This window comes from Solanum tuberosum, unplaced genomic scaffold (assembly GCF_000226075.1).
Source record: "Solanum tuberosum cultivar DM 1-3 516 R44 unplaced genomic scaffold, SolTub_3.0 scf00035, whole genome shotgun sequence".
In the NCBI taxonomy this organism is placed as follows: Eukaryota; Viridiplantae; Streptophyta; class Magnoliopsida; order Solanales; family Solanaceae; genus Solanum; species Solanum tuberosum.
In genome coordinates this window covers 2,124,819-2,140,428 of record NW_006238963.1, presented here as the reverse complement: position 1 = coordinate 2,140,428, position 15,610 = coordinate 2,124,819, and the positions used below count along the sequence as shown (strand labels likewise).

The following is a 15,610-nucleotide window of genomic DNA, read 5'->3' as shown; positions in this document are numbered from 1 at the left end:
TAAAAATTTAAGTTTTCAGATTGAAGAAATTACGGTCCAAATCCAATTCAAATAAACTCGAATTTGATTAGATTATTTTTTTCTTAATTTGGATATTGTAAAGTTTTGATTTTGACTTTTGAGCCTCTCTCTAAAACAGACCATAACAATTAACAGCCTCAATTCACCTAATAGTTTACTTCTTAAAATGCTGAACTTTCTACCGTCAACAAGGATTAAGGCTTCCTTGCTGCCCATGCCGCATAATTCCATATTGGACCGAGTACTATAATGGGTAAAGTTATGTGGTACTAATCTATTGGACCTTTAGAAAATTAGACTTATTATTGGCATTGGACAAATATACTATGGGTAAAGCTGAATATAAGACATAAAAAATTCGGATATTTAAAAAACTGTACAACCATAGTGCATATCCAATCCGAAATCCATAATTTAAAAATAAAATCCAAACCAAATATCCAAAAAGTTTGGATTTCGGTTTGGATTTTGGGTTGACCCGAACTATGCCCACCCCAACGGACTATACAAATAACTAGCTTCACTTCCTGCAACATTAGTATTGACAAGTGCTGGCCATAGGTAATAATAATGTAGTGCACCATATAATTAATAGTACAATGTCCACAAGCAGACTATGAAAAAGAAGTTGATCATCTTAATAAACTTGAGGGAAGCTCTTCCAGTTGCTCATCTTTTGCAGAAGTTGCAGCACTTATCCCAGAAGGAGAAGTCATTTCAAGCTGATCACTTGAAGAAGTATTGGTGGCTTTAGGAAATCCTCCAATTCCAAGCTGTAGGCATGACCTGAAAATATGTAGTTTATGTTTTAACCATGTAGAACGGAACTGCATAAGACCAACGACTTAATTTTTAGTGCAAGAGAATACAGTTGAATAAGACTTTCTGCATATTTGAACTGCAACTAACTAGTTTGCTTTTGCTGAGAAATAACTCTCTGCTGGTAGTACATTTTACAGATTTAACACAGTATGCTCATTCTCAAAAACACTTAACACTGTATGTGTTGTATCCTCTATGATCCTCCTTACCACAATTAAAAATATTCTTGATCTTCATAAGCTTCCATTCACACCATCACAACCCTCAGCTTTAGTCAGTCCGTACAGTGTTGAACTTGTTTACGAATCACAAGATTCCAAACTTTCTAAAAGCTTACAAAATGGTGCATCTTTCCATAGTAAAAAAAGACTTTTGATTCCAGCTTTCCAAAAAAAGACAAACTAGAGCCATTTTATTACTATAAACTTACCGCAAATGGAATTTGGAGAGCTGGAGATTAGACGTGAAGAAATTTGAACAGCACCCTCTGACTCGAGTCATCTTATCAGATAAATCCTTGGTTAACTGAACAGTACACAAAAAAACATATTATGAAAGATCTTATTCGATTACTACCAATCAAGTAGAGTATGGTATGCAACAAAAGAATAATGGATGTGTCACATTGAGGAAAAACATCAACCGCAGATGCAAGGAAAAGATAAAATGCTGGCTTGTGGAGAACAACAGTTCTTGATTTAATCGCATACTTACTGTTCCTTCTTGGGAATTCTGGACATTGGAGAACTCAAAATCTTGGGATGCCTGCCTCCTTTTCTCATTTATGAGAACAAATGCACATTTGCAAATGAAGAATAGAAGTATCACACCAAAAGAAAGCACCAAAATGAATTCAACAATAATTGCTGATCCAAAAACTGCAAATCAGATGCACTTATTATTATCATCCTGATAATTAATACCATGATAAATTAATAAGTTTGTCAATGCTTCACTTATCCCAAATGAAATTTCAGATAAAAAGTTAAAAACATTGCATAATTTGTTAGAAATTTAGACTATTTCTCATAGAATTAATGCAACTTCAAAAAGTTACCATGCATCTCCCTTTCCATGAATTGCATTTTGTATGAAAAAACAGTTTCTTTGACAGTCTCACCAGAGACCTGTAACTGCGTATTTTAACATTTCAAAATCTTACCTGAGATCTGTAGGAGGTAGAAGAAAGCACCAGTTTCAGTTATGGATTTACCAAAAGCAACACATTTGGAACCAAAAAGCTGAAGTATTTGGCGGGTGAAAATGGAGTTTGGCATTAGGTAAGGTAAGAATTTAAAAAGTGGGCACCTGTGGTAGGCATGCACCACAAAGTTCAGGAAAAAAATGCAAAGGAAAAGCTTCATAATGACAAATGTTGCACCTCTCTGATGCATAACTTACCATGTGCAAATAATGAACTCAGAGGTTTTTCTCTCATTAGACTAACAGAAACCTCAACAAAATGAGGCATTGACATCAAATCAGTGCAGCCTGGGTAGCACCCATAGTTCCCCATATCATTCACCGTCACAATAAGACTAGCACGATGTTCATCACCCTGCAAAGCAACTCATGTAGTTATGCAGATCGGAACATGAAAAGGGAACATGATAGATAGCAACAGATATGACAAAGAATGAGTCCGCAATTCTCCAGTACAACGTAGAAGTGATAACAAATCCATTTGCAAATATAACTCTTAACATCTCCAAGGATTTTCAGTATATGTCATACAATATAAATACAAATATTCATCTAAGCCCCTATTATTGTTCACAAAGTCCTCAACTAGCCATAAAAGAAGTCACAGAAAAGGAGAAAAGGGAAAAATGTGCTTATAAAGGCTGCATTGCAGAAAACCATAACTGACTATCTTAGATCACTCATGATGTCTCGTGACACTGCCTTTGACATTCCCTATGCCACTTCTCAAGTAGTGGTACATATACCATTAGGTAACCTGCTGATTCTCGGTAGTCCATTGGCATAGTGGAAGACAAAAACGAATGAACTGGAAAACCAACAGAAAAATATGAAAAATGAGTGTGAAGTGAAAGAAAATCATATTGCTTGAATTATTATTATTGTTTATCAAATCTTCCAATACTGTTTCTTGATTTTTGTTTTGGTTCTTTAGTTCATTAGACTAGTTTGGAGGGGAGGTCCCAGGAACAGCATATGTGGCTACATTTGAAAGAGTGCCGCAGGAAACCAAAAGTAATCTAAGAGGGCAATGGAATCATTATCAGAACTAATCTTAATTCTCTCCACCTTGTACTGATTACCTGCTGTCTTATGAAACAGATAGTAAGCATAAAATCTAATTAGATTCTTTGTTCTTGATGCACTTATTGCAGACTAGGTAAATGATACTACCATATTATCAGGAAACAATACATCAATAATATAGCAAAGGAAGATATAAGGGAAAGAACCAGCCGAAAATGATAACAGTAGCTTAGGATCTCTAGGACACACATGATATAGCAATTGCTCCAAGACACTGTTGCAGTCTTCTAGTGTACCCCGAAATCTAATGCCTTTGGCTTTGACCATAAAATGTTCTGAGATGGTTACAAATGTCTGAAGAGGCTGCCACTGGTAGCTGGTTTTAAATTTTAACTCAGTTGTGCTAATGAGGTTAGCAGGAAGCTTTGTTGAAAGGAAGCCAGAGCTGACTTCCACGGAGAACATTACCAAGAAACGAGACGCATTCCCTGTAAATAAACTTAAGTATCAAAATCTGTAAGATTTGAAGGAGGAACACAACTATGTTTCAGATGTAAAAGTATCATATCCCTCTCCCATATTGCAAAAGAATCAGCAATTATAAATGACAGAGGTTTCTGTGAGACTTGCATAATAGAAGCCATTTTCAGCAGAGCACCACACTACCAGATATAGAATGTTTTGACCAGAAAAGCAGGGTTTTTTTCTTTCTAGAATATAAAGTTCAGCTATCTATTTCGATTAAATAAATTGCAAATCCGTAGGTGATATCCTTGATTCTTACCTATAACTTAACAGCAAAAATTAGTGCGACTCTCAACCTTCATTATCCATTTATTTTACAAACTATTAACAATCTTAAGAAGGTGCTGGGAATATCTCCTATTACAGTAGTACCCATTGATTAAATCCACATTGGGTTGACTGCATCAACAAACTCACGTACCAGGATAATGCAGTAGATCTGGATCTCCAACAAAAACAGCAGACCTATTCCTGTCTCTGCTAAAAATGGATACTTCTTCACTCCCTTGATCCATAATAACAAAAGGAGGAAGATTAATTAATGGAGGATCATTGATAGGTTCAACCAATATAGGAATATCTAAACTGTTCTTCCCATTTGTGTTCATCGTAGAGACGTGAATTGTATCAGTGCCGTAGAAGTTCTCATTTCTGATTCAAAGAAACACATGAGACTCGTTAACATAACATGTTTAATCCTACTCTAAAGTTATTAGTCATTCTCAGCATTTAATAGATTTCTATGTTCATGTTAGCAAGAAAGGCTGTCCAGGTGCCCTGGCTTATTATAATGTTTAAATATAAAAAAAAAAATCAAGAAGAACAACTAGAATGAATGAAATGAGAGGCAATAAGATAGTTATTAATGTTGTATGACAGGAAAAGGGAAGAGGAATAGGTAAAATATGCTGATACAACAAAATAGTTCATAATTGTCAAGAATTATCTGTCTTCCCTTACAGACTTCTCACTAGAGGATGAAGGAGAAAACAGATAGCCATGTAATCAGAATATGTGAATCTAAATTAGTCTGGAATATAAGAAATTGTGTCAAGAAGAGAACTTTTGCCCAAGTTATCAAGAGTCCGTATATTCTCAACCTGTCCTAAATGTTGATAGAACAAGAATATTCCAGCTCTATCGATAACTGGTTCATTAGTAATGAAAAGCTAGCACAACAATATTTTCTTCTGAATTGGTGGTCTATCAAAAGTTAATCTCAAGGAAACACTTCCAAAATTTAGTAATTCCCAACTATATACTTTTATTTTCACATATCATGTTGCTTTGTGAATATAACACTATCAAGAAAAAACCTTCATTTTTACTAAAATATGATATTCCTATCTAACTATGGTCATAAAATTAATTCCTAAACTAATATGTTTATTCTCACCCATCATTCTTCTGAACTTTTACTTGTTCTTTCAGTATCTTCTGCTAAGAGCCTACTACACATTCTATACCAGACCCCATTGAAAATTCTACACGTACACAAGGATGACGTCCCATCGAGAAATGGACACACTTATAGAAGCAAATAATAACTAGCTTACCAACTTCCGAAGAAAAACAGATTCAGAAGAAAAATAAAATGGCGAGAATTTATGTACAAATATTCATACCCAAAATACTGCAGCGACTGTATTGCAAAATTGATTTCTTCTACACAACCTGTTAAAGTTAACTCAGTAAACTTTCCGACCTCTCTGAATGTAGAAGAAATACTCCAGGCTGGCTGCCAAAATTGCATTAACATAGGAGACAGAAAGACAATCCCAGATTGTGCATTAAATGTAATGCTGATGTTTTCAGTTGAATCTGAATAGATAATCTCAAGTCCAGAGAAACCACTGCATCCAGTTAGCAGACCAGATTACAAACTCTTAGACACCAAAGCAACACAAAATCTTAACTAGAACTTTACCCGAATCTTGGACTAATAACATCTTCAGTTGCCAGCAATTGACTTGGAACTGAAACAAACTGAGGAGGGATGCTTAGAACGAATATATCCACACCACCGGAGGCAATATTCCCATTCACGTCACATATTGTATAAGAGAAAGAATCCCTCCCGTTGAATCCTTTGAAAGGTGTATATCTAAAGAGATGGCCATATTGAAGAATTGAACCACGACCTGGCTGTGCGTAGAAATTATAGAGGCAACTTTTCACGAAGACAACCAAAAAGGAAAGGAAAATATAAACACACAATCTTAACTCTGTTAGGAAAAAACTTGATCAGCTGTAGATGGACTACTTGATAACATATGTAAGAAAAAATGTCTAAACACATTTTCATACACGTACGGTATACATAGTGGAGAATATCCACGAAGTTTCTCGTACCTCTAACTTTTAGTTACAAAACAAAAAGTATATAATCTTCAATTCATGTGTAATGGAAGTACACTTACCTTTGAAAATTCAAAAATGGTAATGTTATGGCCAGCAAAATAGTCATTCTCTAGAGCATCAAAAGCAATTGAATCATCCTCCCAGACCCAGACCGAATCATTCTGTACTCTAGGGAAATACTCACCTGAAGGGCAGAAGAAATACTAGGGTCAGATGAAGTCAGGTCATGAAAAGCAAGAAATTACCAATTTCAATGACCACGTAGTTGAACGATTAAAGTGGCAACTCCACATTATAACAAGCCTAATAATTTCATTTTAGCTTAAAAGGAAAGAACTCACTAGTGTATACATTCACACCAAAGGGGCATGGCATTAAATGCATTCCATCAAAAGAGGCACATAACTCATAGGTGCCAACATCCTTTGCCAGGTAATTTCCACTATACGTGCCATCCTTATTATCACTAAAAGTCCATATTGAAGAACCTGATCTGTTAACTGAACTAATCTCCAACTTTAACTTTGACTGCTGTAAGAGGACTGGATTAGAATATGAATCCATGAGTTGTACTGTGATTTCATTCTTTGTCAGCTTTGATACTTTTGGACTGGGTTTCACAAGTCCTGAAAGAGATGTATTAACTTTTCCTGCACCAAAGCAATGAAACATCATTGAAATTTGAGAATCAGAAGGTCCATGCATCATCATCCTCAATAAAGTTAGACAAATTAATGTATGACGTATACAAATGTTTGGTTGGATAAACATTGTGTTGCGACTATTGGTTGATTTTTTCAAATAATTCCCAAGCTGTAAAAATAGGACTATTTCTAGGCAAATAAAAAGTTCTGATATAAGCACCATCTCTTCATATCAGCAGAAAAGCACTCCTTTTAGCTATTTCATGAATACACATACATATTTAGAGCATAAACACGTACCTGCACTTACTGCCTTTCTGAATGGATGACCACCATTTAATGGAATATTTCCACAAAATACATGAATTTCATAGATTCCACTCCTCTGTGGTATATAATTAACATCAAAGGCACTAAATCTCATGTTTTTCGGCTGCAACCAAAAATTAACTATCAGTTCCGTCAATTCTAAAGCTTAACATAAAGAACACTATCAAAAAACCTTACATCAAGGTTTGTTTCAGCCAGAGGAGTAAAAGCAAGTTCCACATCATTATGTGCACTGCAATTAAAATTCGTACCACATGGAGTTCCTATTATAATAAGGCAATCAATCAATAAAATGTCAAGGTAAGTGTATCCTGTTTATCAAAGAGCGTATTCTAATTTTAATACCATGGACCATCTTCATTGGATGTATGCTTGCTTGTGGTTGATAGGAATCAAATTCATTCACTACTTGTACTTGCAGGCTTTCTAGTTCAACAAGTGAAGGATATAGATAAGCATCCTTCAATAAGACAGAGAACCTTGCAGCTTCACCAGCAACAGAGTCATTTAGACCCGACCCATTAACAATACTATTCATTCCATCACAATAACCTATAAAAATTTGAAATAGTAGATCAGAAGCTAAATACTGGAAATGTACCTACTCTGATACATACCTTCAGACGCAGAAGGAATATCAAGATGATAAAGTATCAGAACATAATCAGAACGAGGCAAGTTACTTATTGCATTAACAAGCAGTTAAAAGTTCAATCTGGTAAACCGGAAGAGATTGGGAACTTTTCATTTCTGAAATATTCTTCCCCTAATTTGAGATTATTCACAAGGTTACCTGCTAATGGAACTTCCAACATGATTTCTTTTCAGCGAGAAGCTCTTTTGATTCTAAAATCTAATCATACATGAACGGCTAGAGCGCTAACAAGATGACACAGAAGCAATTTAAAGACATAACTCCATAGATACTGTTAACTAGTGTAAAGATTTAACAAGTTGTATGGTTGAGTAAGTTAAGTTGTAAATGTCGTTAGTTAACAGAATGCTGAGGTGACATGAGTTAGTTACAAAGTTAGGTTTAGATATTTTGTATCTTTGGATTATTAGACTAGTATAAGGCAGAGATGTACACATTCAATGTATCAGTGATTATATTCAATACAACTCTTCTTTCTTCTCTAATTTCTCCGTAAATTGAGCTAAGACTAAACCTCCATACCTGGAGTTTTCATGGTATCAGAGTAGGACCCATCTTACCCAATGTTTGGGACCCCAAAAAATCAAAATCACTAAGTAGTACTGACCACTATCATTGCACTGTGTGTCCTACAGCCAAGCAGACTAAGCTTCCATTTCCTTTAAGCACTCATGGGACCAAAGTTGTATTTGAATTGTTGCATTGTGATCTTTGGGGTCCTTACAATGTGCCAACTCATAATGGAAATAGGTTTTTTGTCACTATTGTGGATGACTTTAGTAGGTATACTTGGATTTTCTTGGTTGCTTCTAAAGCTGACACTATAGTTGTAATCAAACATTTTCTCTCTCAAGTACAAAATGTTTTTTCTACTCGTGTTAAAACCTTCAGGACTAATAATGGTTGTGAGTTCTTTAGTAATGATTTTCAAATTCTTAGGTGTGAAATGGGCAATATACATCAGAGTTCTTGTGTGTATACACCACAGCAAAATGGTGTTGTTGAAAGGAAACACAGAGCCATCCTTGCTATGGCTAAATCTCTAAGATTTCAAGCCTTTATACCTTTGAGGTACTGGGTGAGTGTGTAACAATTGTTGTGTATATTTTAGATAGACTTCCCTCCAGTCTACTGGGATATAAGTCTTATTTTGAACTGCTATATCTGCATCCTCCATCCTTATCTCATCTGCTTGTCCTAAGATACTTGATAAATTTTCATCAAGAATTGTTCCTGCAGTGTTTATGGGCTATTCCTCCACACAAAAATATTCTCTATGATATTCATGCTCATTTCCTTCTTTGTCAATCGACATGTAGTCTTTCAGGAAGACTTATTTCCTTGTAAGCATCTACAAGCTTTATCTAATCCCATATTTCCAGTGATTGAATATGTCCCAAGCACTGCTGAGTTTGTGTCATCCCACACCGAGGCTTCTGAAGTGTCTCCTACTTCTTCTCCACCTGATATCATACATGTTGTCTCTGAACCTGTAGTTCCTGCTCCACCTCTCTACTACTAGTGTACCATCTAGAAGATCAGTCAAATCAAGTAAACCACCTTTATGGCTGCAAAATTTTGTCACTAAGCCTAAGTCCACTTCTTGTACTTATTCATTGGCTAACCACATATCCTATGACCACTTGTCTCCTACATACAGACATGTTTTGAAAGCCTACTCAGTTCTTACTGAACCAGTTTCCTTTAAAGATGTTGCTGCTGATCCTACATGGGTAAAGGCTATGGAGTTGGAAATTGCTGCCCTTGGGAGTAACATAACATGGAGCATAGTAGACTTACCACCTGGCAAGAAGGCCATTGGGTGCAAGTGGATTTATAAGATCAAGTTTCTAGCCTCAGGGGAGGTTGAAAGGTTCAAGGCCAGGCTTGCAGCTAGAGGTTTTAGTTAGCAAGAAGGACTTGATTATGGGGAAACCTTTAGTCCATTGGCAAAGATGGTGACTATAAGGTTAGTGGTGGCCCCTGCTGCCTCTAATGGTTGGTATATCTATCAAATGGATGTCCACAATGCATTTCTTAATGTTGACTTACAAGAGGAAGTGTATATGGAGATTCCTAGTGGGTTTGCTAGACGGGGGGGGAGTCAAAAGGCCTGCAAACTACACAAGTCTTTATATGGTTTAAAGCAAGCACCTAGATAATGGAATATGAAACTAACTGAGGTACTAGTTCATATGGGGTTCAAACAAAGTCATTATGATTATTCACTTTTCACAAAGCATGCTGGTAATGATATTGTAGTGGTGTTATTGTATGTAGATGATCTTCTGATCACTAGGAGCAATCATCAACTCCTATGCAGTACCAGACAGGAAATTAAGAAGAGGTTCAAGATGAAGGATCTAGGAGAGCTAAAATTCTTCCTAGGAATTGGATAATAAGTCTATACAAAGAGCTAGGGGTCGGGGTAACTCTTCTGGTCAAACTGATATGTGACAGCAAGGCAGTTATTCAAATAGCTGTCAACCCTATCTTCCATGAAAGAACAAAGCACATAGACATTGACTGACACTTTGTTAGAGAAATGATTTGTCAAGGGATGTTGCAAACTGAGCATATCAACACCAAACATCAACTTGCTGATCTACTTACTAAGAGTCTGGGACAAGCACAACATAGTCTGCTACTACTGAGTAGACTTGGGATGAAAAATGCTTTCCAACCATAAGCTTGTGGGGGAGTGTTAACTAGTGTAAAGAATTAACAAGCTATATGGTTGATTTGGTTAAGTCATAAGTGTAGTTAGTTAACAGAATGCTGAGGTGGCCTAAGTTAGTTACAAAGTTAGTTTTAGATATTTTGTATCTTTGGACTATTAGACTAGTATAAAAGACAGAGATGTACAGATTCAATGTATCGGTGATCATATTCAATACAACTCTTCTTGTTCTCTAATTTCTCTGTAAATTGAGCTAAGACTCAACCTCCATACATGGAGTTTTCAGATACCTAAGCTAATAGAAATAAAGATAACACGCACAACAACTAAAATTTATAACAATTTGTTGATATGAGAAGAGCATAATAAGCGTAACGGAAAGAAACCGAGAAATGTAAGTGGCAGCAAACATAGTCGCTAAAGTACCTATATACACTGTAAAATGAAACGGCATAGTTGAGATGGAATTATTCTGCTCTTTATGATATATCATAAGCTTGAAATGCCCTGGTTCCATTAAGCTGAAGGAGAACAACTGGATACCCAGGCCAACCTGCCTGAATTGAATATCTGTCACAGGAATAATCAAGTTTGTTCCATTTTCAATAACTTCAACATCAAATTCATACAACCCTGGAACAAGATTTCCATATTGATCGTGCTGGTGAATGAAACCTTCTACCAGAGAAAATATTTGAAAGTACTTTGTTTCAACTTCCCACTGCAGCAAACATTTTGGAACAACCAAAAATCCTGCAAGATGAACCTAGGAATCGGTTACTATCCAAGAGAAACATTGACTATAACAAAGGGCCACAAAAGTATTCACCAAAAGTTTGTAAAAGATAGAGTGAATATCACTTTTTGTCAAACCAAATAAAAATCGATTACAACTTCATAAATGTGTGAGCATAGTAATATTATCATCCTTATGCTTACATGAATCACCTGGATTCACTATGACGATTAGTGGAGAGCCACTCAATGTTTGGTTATCTCCTTGTATATTAAGTAAAAGAGTTCCAGCTGTAGCTACAATAAACTCGGCAACAAGATAACCAGATATATCCCATCCTTTATTAGTGAAATCGAGGATCGTTGCAACAGAACCATTGAAAGTAGATACAGAGAATGTAAAATTGTAAGAGTTGAGCCCTTGATCAGTTGCAGAAGAGATATTATTCCCAAATGCATCTTTAGGAAGAATCACAAGTGAAGCTAGCATCCCTGCTGCAAATTCACTCACTCCATTCTTCCATGACACAACGCTTGCAGATGGATACATATTACCTTCATATACAAAAACGAATAGAATTTATTTTTATACCAGACCAATGCAAATACGTATCAAATTTCGCGAATAAAAGAACCTGGAGTGACATGAAAATGCAGTGAAGAATCAAAAACATTGAAGTGATCATCAGTAATCAGCACATTGAACAACCCAGTCCTAATGGGAAGGAATGAAATCTTCCAATCCCCAAAATTTGACGAAACCCCGGAAATGTAAGAACTGTTTCCCATCTTATCATTGACACTAATGTTGGGATTGAAAGGGTGCTTGAGTTGGGCAGGATCAAAATTTCCAATAACTTTCACCATTATGGTTGCAACAGACCCAGCCATAAATGTATCATTGTTGTTCACCCAACTGAATGCAAAACTAGGAATTGTCGAATCTTCTACCAATAGAAAATCAAAGGATTGTTTTAAATTCTTTCTGTATTGACTAATATACAGTAGAAGCGTTAGTTAAGGAGTTTGAATTACCTGATAATGAAAGTTGATGAGTTAAAGAGGGTAAGATAAAGATGAAGAACACTAAGATGGTGCAGAGGAGAAGTTGGTTCGCCATGGATGAGAGCTCGAGAAATTTGAGCGGTTTATAGAAAAAGTTTAGCGGTTTTCTTAATATCAATGCTTCCTACTTCCTATGTGGGCTGAAAAGTAATTTAAAGAAATTTCAAAAGTAAGAAAAAGTGTCCGAAAGTCTTAATCATCTATATATCTATATAATAGGAAATGTGATAGCGCGTACATATCAATACCACAATTAATATCTTATTTTAACTTTTAAATTATCAACTAGAATTAATTCAATATTTTAATCAAAGAAAAAAAATGTTATTGTTTTAAAAGAAAAGTTACAGTTTTTTAACCAATTAAAATTGTTAGTTTTTTTTTTAATTTTAAAAACGTTACAGTTTTAGAAGACATGTTATAGTCTTTAATTTCCAGTTTTTGAAAAACAACTACATAATAAATAGATAATAATAATATATTATCTTTGAAATATCTATATAATATAATAATAATAATAATAATAATAATAATCTATAAAGTGATAGAGTTTATGTGTCAGCGCCACAATTAATCTCTATTTTATACTTTTAAAATATCAGTTAATTAATTATTATATATATAATTAATTTAACATTTGAATAAAAAATAAAAAATAAAAAATTTTAAACGTTAACGAAAGCTTTTTACCGTGAATTTAACTTTTTTACTTTTTTAAAGAAAAACATAATTATGAATTATTTTAATTAATTTAATATCTGAAAATACTAATAGAATATTTTTTACTGTTATTTTAACTTTTTACTATTTTTTTAAAATTCAAATTTAACAGTAAGTTACATACATCGTGTTCCTCCTAAAAAAATGCACCTAAATTATAGGAACACAAAATAAAAAATAACTGAAATATCTATATCTATGTGGTATTTGATAAAATAGTTTATAAATTTTATTTATAAATTGAAATTTAATCAAAAAGTAATACATTAAAAACTGGCAATTTAATATATCTATATATATATAATAGGATATGTGAAAATGCTTACGTGTCAGCACCAGAAAAAATAACATTTATTAATTCTTAAAATTAATTAAAATTAAAATAAAAGAAAAAGAACGGATAACTCTAAATAATGGAAACATTTTCCATTCATCCAAATATCTATATCTATATATATATAATAGGATATGTGAAAATGCTTACATGTCAGCACCAGAAAAAATAACATTTATTAATTCTTAAAATTAATTAAAATTAAAAGAAAAGAAAAAGAACGGATAACTCTAAATAATGGAAACATTTTCCATTCATCCAAATAGTAATACATATTTAGATTAATTAATAAATAGTAATTAGTTATCATTTAATATTCACAATTTTTTATTTTTAAAAAATCAATATTAATAATTGGTTTTATTGATTTCAAATGAAATTTAAGATAGGTGGGTTGTGCAACAAGAGAATCCTATATCTATATATATATATCCGTCTGGCGAAAACGCCCTAGGCGCGAAGCGTGGTAGGCCTGCGCCGGGGGAGCATACCATAGGGAGGAAAGGGAGCCTGGACGGTGGAAGAGCCAGGGGAGGCCGGGTCATTTGACGGAAATGGAAGGCTTTTCCCTATTAGAGAAGGCCCTATGGAGTAAGGGGAAGTGGATGAATTCTTGGGAAAAGAGGGAGCGAGCCTATATAAAAACAACCCTTGAGACCTACGAGCTCCTAAAGCAAAGAAAGAAATAGACAGACTTAGACGAGGGCATCTTGAACCCCTCTCCCTATGGTCGAATTAGCCCATGACCTCAAGATCAAGAAGAGCCAGCCATACATAGAATACAAGGGAAGACCTTGCTCGACCAAATGAACGTAGCAGCAGGGATCGCTGCCCGACAGTATGGAGTACTGACCACACTGAGGGACAGGCCCTGAAACGAAGGACGGGAACGAGCGGAATCAATGTGTTCCAATTTCTGGCCTTGCACCGACCATCCAATGGACCATGGACTAAATGACCACTGCCTGAAAGGACTACTTTCTTGAAGACAATTTTTCAACCTGTTGGCGATCCACGCCATGCTTTTCAGCGAAATCTTCTTGAGGGGAGTCTTCGCTTTTTTTTTACAGGATTTGGATCAACAAGGTAAAGATTCCAGTGTTTACCAAGATTTTTTGAATTATTTTCTCAATTCTGATTGATTGCCTTTTTTGATCCCATGCTTTCCGTCGGTCAACAACCAACTAAATCTATGCTTCTTCACTACTCGTACAGGCTTGACGGAGTGAAGTTGTATTGAGGGAATCGTTTTGTCTCAATTAATCAAGAATGCCTCAACTGGATAAATTCACTTATTTCACACAATTCTTCTTGTCATGCCTTTTCCTCTTTACTTTCTATATTCCTATATGCAATGATGGAGATGGAGTACTTGGGATCAGCAGAATTCTAAAACTACGGAACCAACTGGTTTCACACCGGGAGAACAAGATCCGGAGCAACGACCCCAACATTTTGGAAGATATCTTAAGAAAAGGTTTTAGCACCAGTGTATCCTATATGTACTCAAGTTTATTCGAAGTATCCCAATGGTGTAACACCGTCGACTTCTTGGGAAAAAGGAGGAAGATGACTTTAATCTCTTGTTTCGGAGAAATAAATGGCTCACGAGAAATGGAAAGAAACATATTATATTTGATCTCTAAGTCCGTACATAGCAATCCTGGGTGGGTCATCACTTGTAGGAATGACATAATGCTAATCCATATTCCACACGGCCAAGGATGTCACGCCCCAAACTCAAAGGGCGCAACTGACTCCTAAAGCCAAAACTCAGGCCCGAGCCGACCCTGCTGAACCATTTGCTACTAGCGCATGGCAGTCACATGCAATTAAGAAAACAAACAAGTATATATCGGCTTAAAACTAAGCCCTCGGCCGGCAAGGCCCCTGTCAACAAATCTACAAAAGAACCAGCTACTCCCAAGAGTTCATATAAAGAAACATCCAACTAGCACAGAAGTCCTGATTGGGCCGTCGAGGCCACCATGATATCTATACCAAAACTAAAAACAGGTAAATATCAGTACAATACATCAAACAGCTCACCAGCTTCAGCAAACCAACAACATAGGCCAGCATGGCCATAACGTAGCTATATGGTCCTACTTTTGGTTTATTTTGTTACTAAAAAAATGAAAAAGAAGAAAAAAAATGGCATGGGTTTGGGAGCCAAGCCGAAGCCTCCACCGCAGCTTCAACTGCAAAAAAAATAATTAGAAAGACCCCGATCCTTATTTTAGTTTTTTCTTTACTCTTTCTCATTATCACAGTAGTTTTGATAAGAAGAAGAAGAAAAAAAAGTATGATTCTATTTTTCATTTTTTGTTTCCTCCTTTCCCTTTTTAGTTGCCTTTTGAGATTCTTCATTATGGACTTTTTTTTGGCTTTTCTAGCACTCCCCACAGCTTTTATCTTATTTGTATCGTCGAATGAAAGTGATAATTCGACTAGAGAATCAGGAAGTCTTCCCCGCCTGGAATCTGAAT

The 15,610-nt window shown here is 35.4% G+C and overlaps 1 protein-coding gene across 2 annotated transcripts; it reads right to left on the bottom strand.

Annotated features, from left to right (window-relative positions):
• Positions 1-364: 364 nt before the first annotated feature.
• Positions 365-12,189, bottom strand: LOC102589503 (protein GAMETE EXPRESSED 2). 2 transcript variants are annotated; one of them, XM_006342759.2, is made up of 17 exons: positions 12,038-12,189; positions 11,638-11,949; positions 11,216-11,557; positions 10,694-11,020; positions 7,278-7,484; positions 7,110-7,195; positions 6,903-7,035; positions 6,300-6,608; positions 6,018-6,142; positions 5,525-5,742; positions 5,223-5,450; positions 4,019-4,248; positions 3,322-3,560; positions 2,245-2,401; positions 1,558-1,721; positions 1,274-1,368; positions 365-807 (listed from the first exon to the last, which is right to left on the bottom strand). In XM_006342759.2, the coding sequence occupies exons 1-17, from the start codon at positions 12,120-12,122 to the stop codon at positions 654-656; spliced, it is 3,411 nt and encodes a 1,136-aa protein (XP_006342821.1). In that variant the 5' UTR covers positions 12,123-12,189; the 3' UTR covers positions 365-653. The 2 variants fall into 2 exon arrangements, with proteins under 2 accessions (XP_006342821.1, XP_006342822.1); XM_006342760.2 differs by having other exon boundaries at positions 11,638-11,946.
• Positions 12,190-15,610: the final 3,421 nt, after the last annotated feature.